Source organism: Zootoca vivipara, chromosome 15 (genome assembly GCF_963506605.1).
Source record: "Zootoca vivipara chromosome 15, rZooViv1.1, whole genome shotgun sequence".
Lineage (NCBI taxonomy): Eukaryota > Metazoa > Chordata > Lepidosauria > Squamata > Lacertidae > Zootoca > Zootoca vivipara.
Window position 1 is genome coordinate 986,318 of NC_083290.1, and position 18,513 is coordinate 1,004,830.

General features: G+C 53.5%; 1 protein-coding gene across 1 annotated transcript in view; it reads right to left on the reverse strand.

The window, feature by feature from the left end:
• Positions 1 to 1,903: 1,903 nt before the first annotated feature.
• BLTP2 (bridge-like lipid transfer protein family member 2) overlaps positions 1,904 to 18,513 on the reverse strand; it is a 46,809-nt gene continuing 30,199 nt past the window's right edge. Inside the window, exons 23-39 of the mRNA XM_060268627.1 lie at positions 18,257 to 18,459; positions 17,579 to 17,873; positions 15,733 to 15,890; positions 13,286 to 13,492; positions 12,221 to 12,320; positions 11,891 to 12,073; positions 11,424 to 11,545; positions 10,328 to 10,483; positions 10,057 to 10,178; positions 7,852 to 8,032; positions 7,589 to 7,675; positions 7,247 to 7,357; positions 6,097 to 6,232; positions 5,720 to 5,844; positions 4,352 to 4,453; positions 3,835 to 3,969; positions 1,904 to 2,430 (exon numbers count right to left, since the gene is read on the reverse strand). Of these exons, the coding sequence (XP_060124610.1) occupies positions 2,245 to 2,430; positions 3,835 to 3,969; positions 4,352 to 4,453; positions 5,720 to 5,844; positions 6,097 to 6,232; positions 7,247 to 7,357; positions 7,589 to 7,675; positions 7,852 to 8,032; positions 10,057 to 10,178; positions 10,328 to 10,483; positions 11,424 to 11,545; positions 11,891 to 12,073; positions 12,221 to 12,320; positions 13,286 to 13,492; positions 15,733 to 15,890; positions 17,579 to 17,873; positions 18,257 to 18,459 (2,609 nt within the window). The 3' untranslated portion in view covers positions 1,904 to 2,244. The remainder of the gene's footprint in view (positions 2,431 to 3,834; positions 3,970 to 4,351; positions 4,454 to 5,719; positions 5,845 to 6,096; positions 6,233 to 7,246; positions 7,358 to 7,588; positions 7,676 to 7,851; positions 8,033 to 10,056; positions 10,179 to 10,327; positions 10,484 to 11,423; positions 11,546 to 11,890; positions 12,074 to 12,220; positions 12,321 to 13,285; positions 13,493 to 15,732; positions 15,891 to 17,578; positions 17,874 to 18,256; positions 18,460 to 18,513) is intronic.

Genomic DNA, 18,513 nt, shown 5'->3' on the forward strand with positions numbered 1-18,513 from the left:
TCATTGGCAAAATTGGCTACAGGGGTCACATAATACCTATTCTGCGTTTGTAAGAACCTGGTCTTCTGGCACAGCAGCACCTTGACTTTGGAACTCCCTGCCTCTTGACACGAGGCAGGCACCTTCACTGTACTTTTTTTGGGCACCTGCTGAAAACACTTTTGTTTAAGAAAGCTAACCAAGATGTTAAAAAATGGTCTATGGTTATTTCAACTTTTCAGAAGTTGTAAAATATGGTTATTTTTCTGGATAATTATTTTTCGTTTATGCACCACTTTGAGGTTTTGTGTGTGTGTTTTTAACATTCCAGTGGTGTATCATCTTAATGAAATAATGTACCAGAGCGAGTCAGAATCGTAGAGTTGGAGGGAACCCACAGGGCCATCTAGTCCAACCCCCCCGCAATGCAAAGGGTGCTTCCATGGCTGTGGGGGGGGGGGTTCTTAAAATCAAGCTTTGCTCAGCAGAGAGGAACTTTCACGCATTTGGCTCTGGGTGCCGCTTGCCTGTCCGCCTCTGCTTTTAACATTCTGTGTTCCAATGATCCTTCGATGGATGTTTGTCTTCCCAAAATGCTGCTGTGAGCAGGAGTGAAAGATTTTAAGAGCAGCTTTCCATATGAGGGCAACCCACTGGGCCTGAACCCAAAATAATTCCTCATCTTAATGTCTGCCAGGCCTTTCTATCGAGTCCCCTGGAAGTCGCCCACGGTCACCTGCTTTGTTGGCCTCATTCCACACCCTCCTCAAGCGTTTCTGCCTGCCTGGAATTTGTCCTTAAACTCCGTTAATGACTCCTGCCTGCCTGGGATGGAAGACAGGTACTGCGTTTGTGTGTGCGCGCAAAGACTAGCCTGCTGTCTAAAGGTAAAATGTAGAATCATAGAATCATAGAGTTGGAAGAGACCACAAGGGCCATCCAGTCCAACCCCCTGCCAAGCAGGAAACACCATCAAAGCATTCTTGACATATGCCTGTCAAGCCTCTGCTTAGAGACCTCCAAAGAAGGAGACTCCACCACACTCCTTGGTAGCAGATTCCACTGCCGAACAGCTCTTACTGTCAGGAAGTTCTTTCTCATGTTTAGGTAAAATCTTCTTTCTTGAAGTTTGAATCCATTGCTCCGTGTCCGCTTCTCTGGAGCAGCAGAAAACAACCTTTCTCCCTCCTCCATATGACATCCTTTCATATATTTGAACATGGCTATCATATCACCCCTTAACCTTCTCTTCTCCAGGCTAAACATGCCCAGCTCCCTAAGCCGTTCCTCATAAGGCATCGTTTCCAGGCCTTTGGCCCTTTTGGTTGCCCTCTTCTGGACAACTTGCATTTGTTGCATCACCCTTTCTGGCCTGTGACCCCGCCTACCACTAGGTTGCTGCCAGTCTGGCCTCTGACACATCGCCCAGAAAAGATTATGGCCCCTAGGTTTGATACTAGGCTCCCCAGGACTAAGTTCAACTCCAAATAAGTTCAACTCCGGTCCGCTGGATTTAACAGGCCAAAGTGAGCCATCGCTGTGAATTTCAATAGGTCTCCTCTCTGTAAGTGTTACAGCTGCATCCCATTCAAGCTGGGAGTGTGAGGATAGAGGCCAGTTTTGAAACGAGTCCCTGTGGGAAATGCCAGTGATATTTCAAGGGCCCCAGAGAGTAGCAGTGTAGAGCCCGCCTGGTCTGGGATCAATAGCTTTGGTGAAAGCCCAAATTCGAGCCCTGCCAGCCGGAATAATTTGAGAGAAGAGTTGGAAGAGACCCCAAGGTTCATCTAGTCCAACCCCCTGCAATGCTCAGAAGCAGCAGGGCCCTGCAAAAGGAAGGTGGCGCAGTGCAGCTGAGGAAGGGCCCCCGATTCCCCTGCTGGCAGCCCAGAGAGAGAGTAAAGACAAACACACACCCAGCTCCAAATGATAAACTCTCTTATTTAAACTCTGTTCCCCTCCCGTTTCCCAACAAACAATGCATAGAGCAGCGGGCGGACAGCAGGGCGCCCCCTCACCCAGCAATCACGCCAAGGCCAGCGCAAGCAGCCCTGGTCATCGTCCCGTGGCGCCAGGCCCCCAGCTCCTGCGGGGTGACACTCCGGCCACAAGGCATCTGGAGGGCTGGGTCCCTGGCTGTGGCCGGACTCGCTGGGCGCCTGTACATCCCATGTGCCGCAGGGAATTTGGTCCCTCGTGGCAGAGGTGCCCTCCCTTGCCACCTTCTCTCTTCTCCCCGGCCAGCGGGGCAGCGGTGCAGAGGCCTCACTTGCGCCTGCTGAAAATGGACTTCTTCCCGGGGACCTTTTCTCCGACGCTCAGGCCAATGAGGAGCCGGGCCTTTTCATCCTCCTCCTGCTGCTGAATGTGGCCCTCCAGCTTGCCCTCTTGCTTGCCCCGGGAATCGTTGCCGCCCGTGGCCGGCTTGAGACGAAGCTTCTCCTTGATGACCTGCAAAAAAAAGGGGCACGAGAGGAAAGGGGGGGGGCGCTTGTCTGCTCTGCTCTTTAAAAGAAGGTGTGGGGTGAACTTTGGGGTCTGTCCCCTATGCTGCTGCTGCTGGCTGGCCAACTTTGATTCCCGGTTATTGCAGGGGGTTGGACTAAATGACCCTTGGGGTCCCTCCCAGCCCTACAACCCCCTGATCTTTTAGCTGCACTTCCTGCGTTGCAGGGGGTCAGGCTACATGACCCTTGGGGTTCCTTCCAACTCTACAATCATAGGTGGGGTGGGACGATGTGCCTGCCAATCACCTGGCATAATGGTGTCAGGGGGTGTGGCAGGTGGCTTGTCCCGCCCACCTGCTGACACTTGAGACTGCTGATAAAATATGGCTGCAAGGGCTCTTCGGGTGCTTTTATGGAGAGCCTCCAGCTCCAGAGGCAGTCGATCTGGATTCCTAGGTTCTATGGGGTGTTTGGCCACTATGAGGACATGACGCTGGCCTAGATCAGCCTGATCCAGCAACCAGGCTGTTCTTATGAAACTGACCCAGAAACTCCAGCGGGTGCAGAATGCCGCGGCGAGGCTCCTTACGGGGTCCCGGCCGCGGGATCACATTCATCCAGTGCTTTACCAACTGCACTGGCTCCCGGTGGAGTACAGGATCAGGTTCAAGGTGCTGGTTTTGACCTTTAAAGCCTTATGTGGCTTAGGACCCTCGTACCTATGACCCACAGAGGACATTAAGGTCCACAAATAATAACATACTGGAGATCCCGAGTCACAAGGTGGCTAGGCTGGCCTCGACCAGGACCAGGGCCTTCTCAGGACTGGCCCCGACCTGGTGGAACGCTCTGTCCCAGGAGACTAGGGCCCTGCGGGATTTGTCATCTTTTCGTAGGGCCTGCAAGACAGAGCTGTTTCGTTTGGCCTTCGGACTGACGCAGTCTGACCCCACGGTTACCCTCCCCTAAGGTTTTATTTCATAATGGTTTTATCTTATTCGTAACATTGAATTTTAACATTGTATTAATCTGTGTTTTAACTGAATTGTTTCTTTTATATTTGTGTTGATGTTATTTGTTGTTAGCCGCCCTGAGCCCGGTCTTGACTGGGAAGGGCGGGCTATAAATAAAAATTATTATTATTATTATGGTCTTATAAACCCTAAGAGAGCTGCTGCCGGACAGTGTATGCAATACTGGTGGCTAGAGGAACTCAGCAGAAGGCCGAGTCCTCCGTTCCTAGAAGGCCACCGGAGGCTACTACTATTGTAAGGCTCCTTCCTAAGCCCTGACAATCTTTCGAGCACAGGCCTGGCAGGCAGAAGGTGAACCAGAATCTACCCCCCCCCTTGCAGTCTTTGGCCCATCCCATGCCCCTTCCCCACTCCCCCGCCAGCACCCACCCTACCTGGGCCACCAAGGCCTTGCGGCTGTCCCGCTTCACCGCCATGGCAAAGTCCAGCCATGTCCAGGTGTTGTTGTGGTATTCCAGGCAGGGCAGCACCAGGTTGAGTTCGCCCCAGTCCACACTGTTCTTCTCCCCCTGGGGAAGAGGGTGGAGAAGCAGCAGGTCAGGCCATGTCCCGGGGGGGGGGCAGGGACGTCCTTCTCCTCCTCCCCCCCCCCCACGCTCCCTGCACCCTAGTCCCAGGAAACGGGGGCGCCCAAATACCTGAAGGATCTGGGTGGGGTTAAGGCGGCGGCAGACACAAGCCGGATCCTAGAGGTTGTGTGGGCATCGCCCAGGGTGCCATAGCATCCCATTTGGGGACAGAGAGAAGGGAGTTCTTCACGCAGCTCATGGCTAACCTATGGAACTCTCTGCCACATGATGTCATAGTGACCACGACGGTAAGGAAAAGCCGTGCTGCATTCATGGCCACCCCTTCCGCGCCAAAACCCCAAACCCAGGACAGCTGGCTGACCTTGTAGCTCACGCAGAGCGGCACTTGTGGGATCTTGATGTAGATGAACGAGTTATTCATCGCTGCCCTTTCCTTCATCTTGTCGATGTCGTCTACTGGGTACTAGAACCACAGAATCATGGAATTGAAGGATTGGAATCACAGATAAAGACTCCTCCCGGGCAGGTGGCCGCCCAACCTCTGCTTAAAAACCGCCAAGGAAAGAGAGCCCACCACCTTTATTTTTTAAATTATTACATTTATTAAACTTGTATACTGCCCTTCATCCATAGATCTCATAAAAATAAGAGATTGAAGCACAGAATATATAATAAAACAAAGAAGAAAAAACTCAAAAAATCTCCCCCCCCCAATACATTTTAAAGGGTATTGGATGTGGTGCATGCTCTAGTTATCTCCCGCTTGGACTACTGCAATGCGCTCTACGTGGGGCTACCTTTCAAGGTGACCCGCAAACTACAACTAATCCAGAATGCGGCAGCTAGACTGGTGACTGGGAATGGCCGCCGAGATCACATAACACCGGTCCTAAAAGACCTACATTGGCTCCCAGTACGTTTCCGAGCACAATTCAAAGTGTTGGTGTTGACCTTTAAAGCCCTAAACGGCCTTGGTCCAGGATACCTGCAGGAGCGTCTCCACCCCCATCATTCTGCCCGGACACTGAGGTCCAGCACCGAGGGCCTTCTGGCGGTTCCCTCACTGCAAGAAGCCAAGTTACAGGGAACCAGGCAGAGGGCCTTCTCGGTAGTGGCACCCACCCTGTGGAATGCCCTCGCACCAGAGGTCAAAGAGAATAACAACTACCAGACCTTTAGAAGGCATCTCAAGGCAGCCCTGTTTAGGGAAGCTTTTAATGTTTGATGGATTTCTGTATTTTAATATTTTGTTGGAAGCCGCCCAGAGTGGCGGGGGGAACCCGGCCAGATGGGCGGGCTATAAATAATAAATTATTATTATTATTATTATTATTATTAGCCAAATTGGCCTGGTTGAAAAGGAACATTTTCGCCTGGCTCCTAAAGGTGCGTAATGAAGGCGCGAAGTGAGCCTCCTTGAGGAGAGCAGTCTACCTTCCAAAGGAGTCCATTCCACTATAGGGAGGGAGGAAGGAGCCCGTGTTGGGAGAAAGAACCAAGGGGTCCCATCCTGCCAGCCAGGTGGGCAGCGTATACGTAACATAACACAACACAACACAACATAACGACCCTCCTCCACACCCAGCTCAACGATGATTATTATTTTTAATAATAAAATTCACTGTGCATGGCTGTCCAGTTGCAACCAGCACATTGGGGCAACACCAACGCCTGCTGCCCCCAGGTGCTCTCACACCCCACGCCCCACAAAACAAGAGGGGCACGTTACCTCTGGCGTTTTGCGGAAGGAGCGCCTGACCCCCGACGTCCGGTTGAGGCCCTGAGCCATGCCCTTCCCCGTCCCCAGGGAATCTTCGGAGACCATGAGCTGCCGGGGCTTCACCACTGGCATGCCTGTACGGGGCAGAAAGGGGTTCAGGGGTGGGGTTCCGCTCCCAGCAGCTCCCCACGGTAACACGCACACATGGAGCCTTGTCCCTCCCCCAGTGAAGGTGGGGCAGAGGGAGAGCACGGAATCGCTCAGGGGTGCGGCAGGCAGCCTCCTCTGCGGCGACAGGAGCTGGCCACAAATTTATTCCAGTGTCTGGGCAAGCGCCAGGTGACGGCAAAAGCGCACTGGTGGGAAGAGGGCCAGGAAGAGCTCACCTGTCGTCACCAGCTTGGACTTGTCCTCTTCGTCGCCCACCTCCTCCTCCTCCACGTTGCGTCCCGGGAAGAAGAAGCCCATCATGCGGTGGAAAAACTGGTGCGTCAGCTGGATGGTGAGGGGCACCACATTCACCTGGCCGGGGTGGGAGGGGCAGTCAGGAGCCCTGACACATGGAGCCTTGCGCCCCCCTCTCCCACCCCCCTCATTCTCCCTCGCATGATGTCCCTAGGCTGCCTGGACACACAGCAGAGCAACCTCCGAAGGGATCTGGAGGCGGGGCGACGATGAATGGTCAGAGGGAGAAGAGGGGGCAGAGGGGGGGGAGGTGTCAGGAGCTGAAGAAGGAGCAGGGCTTCGTGAGCAGGAAGAGCTGGGGCAGAGAGCAGTGCAAAACCAGAGGCTGGAGAGGAGGGGGGGGGCAGGAGACAGAGAGGAGGCAGGCAGGGGAGGCAGCCAGGGGGTCTCTCCCTCTTGCTGCAACCAGCTCCCTTCCCCTCTGGTCCCCCAGAACCAGAAGAGGTATGAAAAGGGAGGAGCAAAGAGAGACAAGGAAGAAGAGCCTTAGGCTGCTGGGGAAGGAACTGGGAATCGTAGAATCCTAGAATCATAGAGTTGGAAGAGACCACAAGGGCCATCCAGTCCAACCCCCTGCCAAGCAGGAAACACCATCAAAGCATTCCTGACAGATGGCTGTCAAGCCTCTGCTTAAAGACCTCCAAAGAAGGAGACTCCACCACACTCCTTGGCAGCAAATTCCACTGCCGAACAGCTCTTACTGTCAGGAAGTTCTTCCTAAGGTTTAGGTGGAATCTTCTTTCTTGAAGTTTGAATCCATTGCTCCGTGTCCGCTTCTCTGGAGCAGCAGAGAAAAGGAGACGTCTTGGGGCAAGACCTATAGGGAAGTGATCCTTGGAGGTTTTTAAGCAGAGGTTGAATGACCCTCTGTCCTGGATACTTTAGCTGTGATGCCTGCATGGCAGGGGGTTGGACTGGATGACCCTCAGGGTCCCTTCCAACTCTGCAATTCTGTGATTCTATGATCACTAGACCTGCACGGTCTTGCTTTCTTTGAATAAAGAGTTAACTCCTGCCACCTGCATCCCATGGCCCCTCTCTCTCTCCCATGCGCGCACACCGCCGTCTCACCTCAAAATGCTCTTTGATAGAGATGCCGCCCACTGGCGGCCGGACTTTGCTGAAAATCCGCAGGGCCAGCTGGCGCCCGGACTGACAAGCGCTCTGAGGGCGGAGGACCACCTGCAGGGGGCAGACAGGGCAAGGTGGCCGCAGTCACAAATGTTACACCCCACCCACTCAAAAGAAGAGGCTTTTTCATCATAGGGAAAGCAGGGGGGGGGGGACACTTCCGCGCATGCCCAGAGCATTCATTGGCGGAGCCTGCACAACGGCCCCAAGCCTTTCCACCTTCCAGGTTGGGCAGTGGGGAGCCCAAGGGGCCGGGAGGGGAGTGCTGGCTCTGCCCCCCACCTTGTAGACGGCGTTGGGGAGGAGGTTGTTCATGGTGACCCATCCCAGCTCCAGGAGGTGCTCGGCCGTGTCGTCCGACTTGTTCACCTGAGAGAGAGAGAGGGAGAGAGAGAGAGAGAGAGAGAGAGAGAGATGAGGCAGCACAGTGAATCCTGACCATGGCAGCATCTGCTGTGACCCCCGCTCTCCTCCGTGGATTCCTGCATTGCGGGGCGTTGGGACAGATGACCTCTGGGGGACACCTCCCCACTCTACCGCCCCACCTTGCTGTACAGGAAGCGCTGCAGCTCCAGCTCAGCAATGCCCAGCTGTCCATCCTCCTCCGTCAGGCGCCACCGGGCCTGGGCAAAGTAGAACTCTGTCCGGCGGGCCACCCCCACGTCCTCTAGCTGCTTCCGCAGCTCCATCTTGTTGGCCCTCTGCAGCTGGAAGTCCTTGAAGCACCTGGAGGGAAGGGGCGCAAGGTGAGGAGATGGGGGGGGAGGAATAGGGACACAGGGAGAGAGTTGGGGGCTGCCAGGGACGTTACGAGAGGCAGAACCGCAGCTATGCCAAGTAGCGCCTCCATTTCCCCTTTCTTTAACTATGTCAATTACCAAAATCAAGACCTCCTTATACCAAGCGCTCAAGCTTCTCTTTTTTTATTTTCCAAAATAAACACACAAAAGACAATAAACAAAACAAACATTCAAAAAACAAATACCCACACACAATTATCTTTTTAACAATTCTTCTCAATTCTCTCATTCCCAATGCTCTGCCGAGCTTGACTTCCCTCCCTCCCCTCATTTGGTTTTCTTTTCAGCTCTTATCCCGCAGTTCCTTTATTTCATCCATTTAAAGTCAATTCATAGGATTTATTTCAGTCCTGCAAGTGTCTTTAAACTTCTACAGTTCCTTTCCATATAGTCCACAAATTTACTCCAATCTTTTTGGAACCTTGTTTCCCCCTGGTTCCGGATCCTGCTAGTCAGTCTTGCTAATTCTGCATAATCTATCATTTTTGTCTGCCACTCTTCAATCGTTGGTAATTCCTGAGTTTTCCATTTTTGGGCTAATAAAGTCCTAGCCGTGGTTGTCGCAAACAAAAATATTATATGGTCCTCCTTTGCAATCTCTTGTCCAATGAGTCCTAATAAAAATGCCTCAGGTTTTTTGGGGAAAGTATACCTAAGAATCTTTTTCAGTTCATTATAGATCATTTCCCAAAATCTTTTAACTTTTTCGCATTTCCCCAAGCGCTCAACCTTCTCAGTGGAGAGGTTGCATTATGTTTGAACGTTGAATGTGTAGATTATGTCTGAAGTCCATGGAAAGAACGGACAGCATTCGATGTACTGCTAGGTAAGTGTTTAATGCTTCTGGCATTTGTATTTGTTAAAAAAAATTATGTTGTGAACTGCCCTGAGATCCACGGATATAGGGCGATATACAAATTTAATAAATGAAGAAATAAATAAAATAAAAGACAATAAGTATTGGGTTTTTTTTTCTAAAAACAACATGGAGCTCCCAGGTTCAGAGGCAGTCTACCTGCTCAGGATAACCAGAGGAATAATAATAATAATAATAATAATAATAATTTATTTATACCCTGCCCATCTGGCTGGGTCTCCCCAGCCACTCTGGGCGGCTTCCAACAGAAGAATAAAACACAATAATCTATTAAACATTAAACGCCTCCCTGAACAGGGCTGCCTTCAGATGTCTCCTAAAAGTCTGGTAGTTGTTTTCCTTTTTGACATCTGTTGGGAGGGCGTTCCACAGGGCAGGCGCCACCACCGAGAAGGCCCTCTGCCTAGTTCCCTGCAACTTGGCTTCTCGCAACGAGGGAACCGCCAGAAGGCCCTCGGCGCTGGACCTCAGTGTCCGGCAGAATGATTGGAGGTGGAGACGCTCCTTCAGGTATACTGGACCGAGGCCATTTAGGGCTTTCAAGGTCAGCACCAACACTTTGAATTGTGCTCGGAAACGTACTGGGAGCCAATGTAGATCTTTCAAGACCAGTGTTATGTGGTCTTGGTGGCCGCTCCCAGTCACCAGTCTAGCTGCCGCATTCTGGGTTAGTTGTAGTTTCCGGGTCACCTTCAAAGGTAGCCCCACGTAGAGCGCATTGCAGTCGTCCAAGCGAGAGATAACCAGAGAGATGCACCACTCTGGCTAGACAGTCTGCGGGCAGGTAGGGTCTCAGTCTGCTGATTGACAGCTGCCCTGGACACAGAATTGACCTGCGCCTCCATGGACAGCTGTGAGTCCAGAATGACTCCCAGGCTGCGCACCTGGTCCTTCAGGGGCACAGTTACCCCATTCAGGACCAGGGAGTCCTCCACACCTGCCCGCCTCCTGTCCCCCACAAACAGTACTTCTGTCTTGTCAGGATTCAACCTCAATCTGTTAGCCGCCATCCATCCTCCAACCGCCTCCAGGACCTTCACTGGTTCCCTTCACTTGCCCCTTGTCCCTCATACCTGATGAGGATATTAAGCTCTTCGCTTTCCTGCTGCAGTTCAGCTTTCTCCCGGCTCAGCTGCTCCTGCAGCTTCTGGTTGTGGTCAAGGAGAGACTCGTTCCGGCCGTCGTCCTGCAGCGACTGGAGGAAGGAAGCAAGCCGTCACGGTGCGCCTGGGGACGTGGGGTCTTGCGGCTCCCACCGACCTGCTCGCCCCGGCTGCCTGCCTTGGAGAGGCACGCAAGGCAGGTCGGCCTGGCACACGGGGGGTTGAGGGGAGCGAGAGTCACCTTCATGACCGAGTACATCTGCTTCTCCAGGTGGCGGATCTTGGCCACGTGCTGGCGGACGGCCTCCTGCAGGTGCAGGATGCTGCTGCGCTGCTCCTCGGGGTTGCTGGAGATCTCCAGCTGGAAGCGGACGCGCTGCTTTTTCTCGCTGTGCTCCTGCGGAAATTGAAACGTGGAACGGGGGGGGGGGGGGGTCCTCGAGTCATAACCTCAAGTACAGGGGTCTCGATCCAGCAGGGTGGGTGGGAGATGAGAAGGACCCTGCTTTGCTTGAGACCCTGGAAAACCGTGGTTTCTTGTCCTTGGCTTAAGAAACTGCGGCTTGCTTTAACTACAGCTTGCTGAACCCAAAAGCTTAGCTTAGGTTAGCTGTGGTTTGTTCAGCTACCCCACCCGAGATGCAACACAAACCAGGGTTTTATTTTTTGGGAGGGGGGGGACTAACAAACCATGGTTTGTTTGCTTGGCTGTGGGGTGGCTTGCAGGGTAATCGGACAAAGCGTGGTTAGAGCAAAATGCGGTTCAGTGGCAAGTGCAAACTATAGGCATCGAATGGAGCTGGATGCTGGGCGACTTGTTCACACAATGCATGGACTGCGGAACTCTCTGCCACAGGAGGCGGTGATGGCCACCAGATTGGAAGGCCTTAAAAGAGTAGTCAAATTCCTGGAAGAGGAAGCGGCTACCAGTGGCTACTAGCTGCCATGGCTATCCTCTGCCTCCGTGCAGTTCTGAATACATTTGCTGAATACATTCCCAGGATGGGAGAGGGCCCTTGTGCTCGAATCCTGCTTGTGAGTTTCCCTTGGGGGCACCTGCTCAGCCTCTGTGAGAGGAGGAGGCTGGATTTTCGGAACCTCCTGCTCCAGAGGCAGTCTACCTAGATTCCATGGGGTATCCGGGCTCTGGGAGGACAGGAGGCTGGCCTAGGTGTGCCCCCCCCCATGGCCTGATCCAGGAGCCTTTTCTTACATTCTTACAAACCACACTTTAGCACTCTCCGGAAACGCAGGCAATGTAACCATTACATATCCCCCACCTGCTACGATTTCTGATGCAAACAACAACAAGCCAGTCCCCAATATGTCCCCCCCACCTTGCGCTTGGGCTCCACGTGGAGCAGGAGGTTGTTGACAATGTCGAGGATCATGGCGTACTGCGCCGGGTTGGTGGAAATCTCCAGGTCGTGGTGGATGAGAGTGAAGGTGTCCGCGGCCCCTGGAGGGTGGGGAGTAAGAAGAGGGCAGAAAGATGCCCCCCCAAAGTCCTTCATTCAGAACCACGAGGACTGGAATCTTGCTTTGTTTTAAAGCTCACCGCTCAGGGACGCAAAGGCAGAAGGGTGCCTGGGGGGGGGTCTCTAGGGAGGGCTGGGGGAAGTCCCTCCCGGCTGAAAGGCTGGAGAGCCTCGGCTGCCAGTCAGTGCTGGCAATACTGAGCAGTGGAGCAGCGGCTCGGCTCAGGGTAAGGCCGCTCCCTCTGCCCCCTGGCACGCCCACTACCCGCCCCCACCTGCCAGGCCCTCTGCTTCTCCTGGCTCTCCCCCCCCCCCCCCGTGCGCACCTTCCTGCTTCTTGAGGAGGTCCTCCTTCTCAGGGTGGGCCGGGGGCTCCGGCGGCTTGATCTCGGTGGCCAGCTCGGGGTTGATGTCGTGGCTGTAGCTGATGTAATACATGCGGCAGCTGCAGCGTGAGATGATGCGCTGGACCTGCTGGGTGGGCTGCACCTCGTGGGGCTGGTTCCAGTCTGGTTGGGGGGCCAAGAGTCGCAGGTCAGGTTCCCAGGCAACTGAGAGAAGGGCGCCCTTCCCCAACCCCTGCCACCCTCCCCGCCAAAGGAGGCAGGCACTCGGCTCTCCGGCTGGCCTGCCTCTTCTTCTCTTGGCGCGCTGACCTGTGGTGGTGCTGACCATGCCGCCCACCGCCTGCCCGCTCTCCATCAGCTCCTGCACGGAGTCCAGGCTTCGCTGGCGGTGCTCCTCGATGTTCTTGACCTGGGGGTGAGGGAGGCAGGGAGCAGGGGTGAGGGAGAGGGAGGAAGGGCAGTGCTCAAAATCCGCCAGGCGCCAGGCACATTTTGCCCCTGGCTATCGGCCGCCTGAGACCACTTCTAAAATGGGCAATTGATCTTGGGCACAACATAGAATTGGAGGCATGGGAAAAATTGTGGCAGGGAAATCTAAAATTTACCGCTCGTACAGCTTTAAAGGAAAACGTTATGAAGATGATCTATCGCTGGTATCTGACCCCGGTCGGTCAAACTAGCCAAAATGTATAGATTACAAAACAAGGCTTGCTGGAAATGTAAAATATCAAACGGAGAATTTTTTCATATGTGGTGGGGGTGTCCCAAGATAAAAACTTTTTGGGAAGCGGTCTATAACGAACTAAAAAGGATACTTAGGTACACCTTCAAAAAAAAACAGCTTTCTTATTGGGGCTGTTAGACAATGAAATTACAAAAATTGACCAACAATTTCTTATGAATGGCACAGCGGCCGCGAGGCTACTAATTGCCCAAAAATGGAAGTTACAAGAGGTACCTCAGATTACGGAGTGGCAAACGAAGCTACTAGATTTGATGGAAATGGCCAAACTAACCTATAGAATAAGGGATCAGGGTGACGAGAAATTCTATAGAGAATGGAGTAAGTTTGTAGACTATGCAAGGAAGAACTATAAAGGAATCAAAACGTTGGCGGTAATGAGCTAAATCCTACATTGTTGATTATAAAAAACAGTTGAAATACGCGAGAAGACAGAACTAGTGTACCTGCTGGGGGGGTGGGGGGGAAGTCTGAGCTGGGGACAGCTATGTATTGTCTGGATTAATATGTATTGCATAAGTTGTTAAAAATGGAAAATTAATAAAAATTTAATGGTAAAAAAGGGGGGGGGGAAGAGACCACTTATTCTGGCAAGGTGTGTTGTTGTTGTTGTTGTGGGGAGCAGCACCCACCTCTAGCCAGAGCTGCACATCTTCGTGCTCGGAAGGGCTGCTCTCGGTGGTGGCAAAGTACTGCATCCCGTCCAGCAGGCAGGTCCAGGAGGTCTTCTGCTTGAGGGTGTCCCCGTACCAGGCGGGGTGGTGCTGGCACTGGAGCAGCTGAGCTTTGGCGGCCGAGACGATCACACAGCCCTCCGTCTCTGCCCCGCGGAGGACCATCTGGGGGTGGGGGGGGGAGGAGCAGGAGTTGGCAACAGGCAATGGTTTCTGTCAGGGTTGTTACGACTACTCCTGAGTAACGCCTTTCCACGTGCTTGTCTTTCAAAAGTCTTCATTAGTGCACATTATTTACAGTGTAAAGAGCTGCTGGTTTCATGTCTCCTCATTCCGAATCAGAATCCGGCACTGCCCCTTTTCGTGACTTTGACCAACATAAAAGCCTCGGGACAGTGAATCTCCTCCCCTTTCTCCTCTTCCTCCTCAATTCCGGAGTCGGGGGGAAGGGTCACTCCAAAGAGACAGGGTGGTGCAGTAGTTAGGGCTAAGGAACCAGGGTTCAAATCCCCACTCAGCCACGAAGCTCTCACCTTGGGCCAGTGACAGCCTCTCACCTTAACCTACCTCACGGGGTCGTTGGGGGGATTAAATGAGCAACAGGACCTGGGAGAGACTAGGGTTCAAATCCCCGCTTGGTCTATGACGCTCACTGGGTGACCTGGGGGAAGGGGGGCAGTCGTGGCCTTTCTCAACCCAGCCTACCTGGCAGGGTTATTGTGGGGCTAAAATGAGGAGTGAAGAACCAGGGACGCCGCCTTGAGCTCCTTGGAGGAAAAGGTGACATATGAATGTAACGCCCTCCCATCAGATGTCAAAGGAATAAACAACTCTCTGACGTTTAGAAGACATCGGAAGCTTTTTTAATGACTGGTGTTTTAATGTGTTTTTAATCTTCAATGGAAGCCACCCAGAGTGGCTGGGGAGACCCAAGTAAAACAACAACAACAACAACAACAACAAATAAGGTCACTAAAAGACTGGAGTGACATCAAATATACAAGCCAATACAAGCCACCAGCAGTTGAAGGTGGCAGGTTTTTAAAACAGAGGCCATCTATGAGGGATTCTGTAACTATGATCCCGGCATTGCAGGAGGTTGGATTAGATGACCCTTCCAACTCTCCAGTTCTATGAATCCTATATAATAAAGTCCAAGTTGTCCCCGCGTCCAAGTTGTCCCGTGTGTCCCTGGGGTACTGCGCATGTGCGCCAGGGACACAGGGATTGGAGGCAGAGACAACCGCCGACCGCCGCTCCGCCAACCGCCGCTCTGAAGCCCCGTCTCATGCTGGAGATGCGCTGGCATGGGACAGCGCTTCCTGGGCGAAGGCAAGCAGGCGAGCTGTCTGCCTGCTTGCCGTAGCCGAGGAAGTCGAAGCGGCAGCGGGCAATTCGGCTGGGGGACTGGCTTGGCGGCGGCGGGAAAAAGGGGAGGAATTCGTCCCCTTCTTCCCGCCACCGCCAAGCCAGTCCCGGAGCCGAAGTATGGTGTGGCGGGTTTTTTCGCCATTTGCCTCCCCCTGGGGGGAAGGCAAACGGTGAGAAGCCCCCGCTGCGGGGTTGCCGGCTCTGTCGGGTGGGGGGGGGAGGGAGAAGCAGAAGATCCGATCGGTCTTCGGCTTTTCCCTCCCCCCGCCCGACAGAGCCGGCAACCCCGGGATCTGTGCTTTCTGTCGGCGGTGGTGGGAGGGGAACGAACGGAGAGAAAGGGCTGCTTTCTCTCCGTTCGTTCCTCTCCCCTCACCACCGACAGAAAGGGCTGTCGGCGGCGGAGGGAGAGGAAGGAAGGAGGAGAAAGGGCTGCTTTCTCCTCCTTCGTTCCTGTCCCTCTGCCGCCGACAGCAAGGACAGGTCCCAGGGTTCGGAGAAGCGCTGCGCAAGCGCTTCTCCGAACCCCGGGATGTTCTAGCGCCCGTTATTGAACGGGCTGAAATACACTAGTGGTACATAAAACCACACAGCAAAATCCAGATAAGAAAAGTTTAAAACAGACACCATTTAGCTATTGTGGGATGGTCCATTCTTAATTGCCTGCACGGGCTGGGCAGAATCGGAAAGTTCTCAGCAGGCATTTAAAAGTCGGAACGGAAAGCACCTGCTGAACCTCCAGTGGCAGGGAGTTCCACAGGGCTGTGCCACTGACACTAAGGACTAGTCACCTTGCTGTTGTCAAATGAGCCCCACTGAGGTGGGGAATGGCCTACGGTGTTCCTGCAAGTGAATCTCCTTTGATAAGATGCAGGCTAACCCCCTCAAAACAGTCACCCCAAGCTGCCCAACCAAGCAAAGAATCCCTGCAACCCCGATTGCCCACTCCGCTGGGCGAGAGGTGGCAGCAGCCCCCGTTTCCCACCCAGCAAGGAGGCAGGAGCGGGACCACAATGGGTGGCGGTGGCAAATACCTGGCAGTTGACCAGCTCGATAAGGCAGTTTCGGTTGAAGATGTCGTCCGTCTGGCAGGCAGCAATCCCACACAGCTGCTCGCTCACCCCGGAATCCTCCTCTGTGAACACCACAAAGCGGTCTGTCTCCTCTATCAGCTTCTTGAGCATGTAGGCTCCTGGGGGGGGGGGAAGCACAGGTTTCAAGAGATTGGGGGGGGAACCCCAAGGGTCAACTAGTGCACCCCTGAGAAAGACGCAAGGCTGGGGTGAGAGGTGGGCGTAGGAAGACGTCTAGGGTCTGGGTGTGAGAGGAAAAAGTACAGAGCTGGACCGGGAAAGTTTGGCCGCCACAGTAGTTCATGCGCTGGCGACTTCGGGACTGGACTACTGCAGTGCGCTCTGTGTGGGGCTTCCCTTGCATGCGATTCAGAAGCTGCAGTTGTTGCAGGATGCTGCAGCCCAATTGCTGACAGGAGCAAGGCCTTGCCAGCATTGAACTCCTGTGCTCAGATATACGCACTGGTTGCCAATTTGTTACAGCGCAAATTTCAAGATGTTACTATTAGTATATTAAGCCCTTAATCATGTGGGACCATAATGTGGAGGCAGTGAGAGATTTTGCTTTCTTGGGCTCCTTGATCACTGCAGATGGTGACAGCAGTCACGAAATTAAAAGACGCCTGCTTCTTGGGAGAAAAGCAATGACAAACCTAGACAGCATCTTAAAAAGCAGAGACATCACCTTGCCGACAAAGGTCCGTATAGTTCAAGCTATGGTTTTCCCAGTAGTGATGTATGGAAGTGAGAGCTGGACCATAAAGAAGGCTGATCGCCGAAGAATTGATGCTTTTGAATTGTGGTGCTGGAGGAGACTCTTGAGAGTCCCATGGACTGCAAGAAGATCAAACCTATCCATTCTGAAGGAAATCAGCCCTGAGTGCTCCCTGGAAGGACAGATCGTGAAGCTGAGGCTCCAATACTTTGGCCACCTCATGAGAAGAGAAGAATCCTTGGAAAAGACCCTGATGTTGGGAAAGATTGAGGGCACAAGGAGAAGGGGAACGACAGAGGACAAGATGGTTGGACAGTGTTCTCGAAGCTACGAACATGAGTTTGACCAAACTGCGGGAGGCAGTGCAAGACAGGAGTGCCTGGCGTGCTATGGTCCATGGGGTCACGAAGAGTCGGACACGACTAAACGACTAAACAACAACAACAATGTGGGACCAATTTGCCTACAGTTTCACCTGACCCCACATGCACCTCGCTTGACTACTCTGATCGGCAGAACTTGCCCTCTTTCAAGAGCCACATTATCTCAGTTCCACATTTGTAAGAAAACAATCTTTTAGTCTGGCGGCACCTGCGCTCTTTTCAGCTAAAGACGTCCTTGTTTAGACAAGCCTGTCCAGATGTTCAGCCCATTGTTATCTTAACTTTTCGAAAGTCTCAAATTATTGCTAATTCTCCTCAGGGACGATTTTATTGCTTTATCTTTCTCATCAACCGCTCAAGAGGTTTCTTTACAATGGAGCAGTGCATAGATTTTATGTAACAAGCAAAATTAAAAAAGGAGGAAGCTAAAAAAGTGACGTTCTTTCCCACTTCCTCTCTATGATGCGTTTCAAGGCTCAGATCTGTTCTATGGGGTCCGGCTCAGATATTTACATGCATCCTCTCCTCTTTTCCTGTCGGGGAAATTGGGACACTGATCCAGCAGTGATTGGTGACCAGAGGGGTGTGTGTGTGAGAGAGCTTATGAAACTTGCTCAAAAATTCAAAACCCCCACAAGCGAAAGGAAGGGCTCTTGACATTCGCCCCACCTGCTACTTTACATCCGACCCCTTCCACCCCCTCCCTCACCTCCGGAGGGGCTGCGCTCTGTCCGGGTGCTGCTGGGTGGGGCGATGGCCCTCAGCGGAGGTTGGTAGCTGGGGGGAGGCCCCCTCTTGGGCTTCTTGGCCGGCAGCTGGGGGTCTATCCTGAGCCCCTTCAGGGCCTCGGTGGAGAGGTTGCGCTTGAGAACCGCCGCTTTCTTGTAGCCGTCATAGAGGCCGAAGGCGATGTCCCGGTTGGTTGTGGTCCAGGAAGCCCGTAAGTCCACCAGGTGCAGCTGGTGCGTGTGGAAGACGTCGTCCCCGTCGCGAAGAGGCAGCTCCTGGCGGGGAGGGGAGGCTGTCAGGCTGTGCAAGGGAATGACGGGACCAGGGGCAGCGCACAACGACTGTTTGTCACACAGGTAGGGCTGGGAATGTGCACACACACACACACACACACACACACACAAGCCTGGAGAGCTTCTAACAGTCAGTGTGGATAATGTGGAGCTACTGGTTCCACAGAACGTCCAGGTCATGGGGACTAGAAACTTAGTTTGTTTTCCAAGGGAAGAGCCAAATCTCAGGGACAGAGCACCTGCTCGGCTTGCAGAATGCTCGCACCTCCAGGTGGGGTGTTGAGGAAAAAACCCCTGCCTGAAACCCGGGGGAAAGCATGCTCCCTGCTGAAAGAAGGGGGGGGGGTTCCTGTGCCGCTGCCCACCTCCTCGGCGGTGCGGACGCTGTGGCGCTGGTAGGCGAGGGAGGAGAGGCTGAGGAGGTGGGTCTTCTTGACCAGGGAGTCCAGGCGGTGGTCGGCATTCTCGTCGCAGGTGGAGGCCATGAGGTGCACCGTGACGAGGCTCAGGTCGCTCATCATCTGCGTGACGCTCCACTCGGAGATGAGGCGCCGCATCACCGTGCCGGCTGCAAGGTGAGAACGGCGGTGTGAGAAAGAGAGAGGGAGGGAGGGGAGCAGCC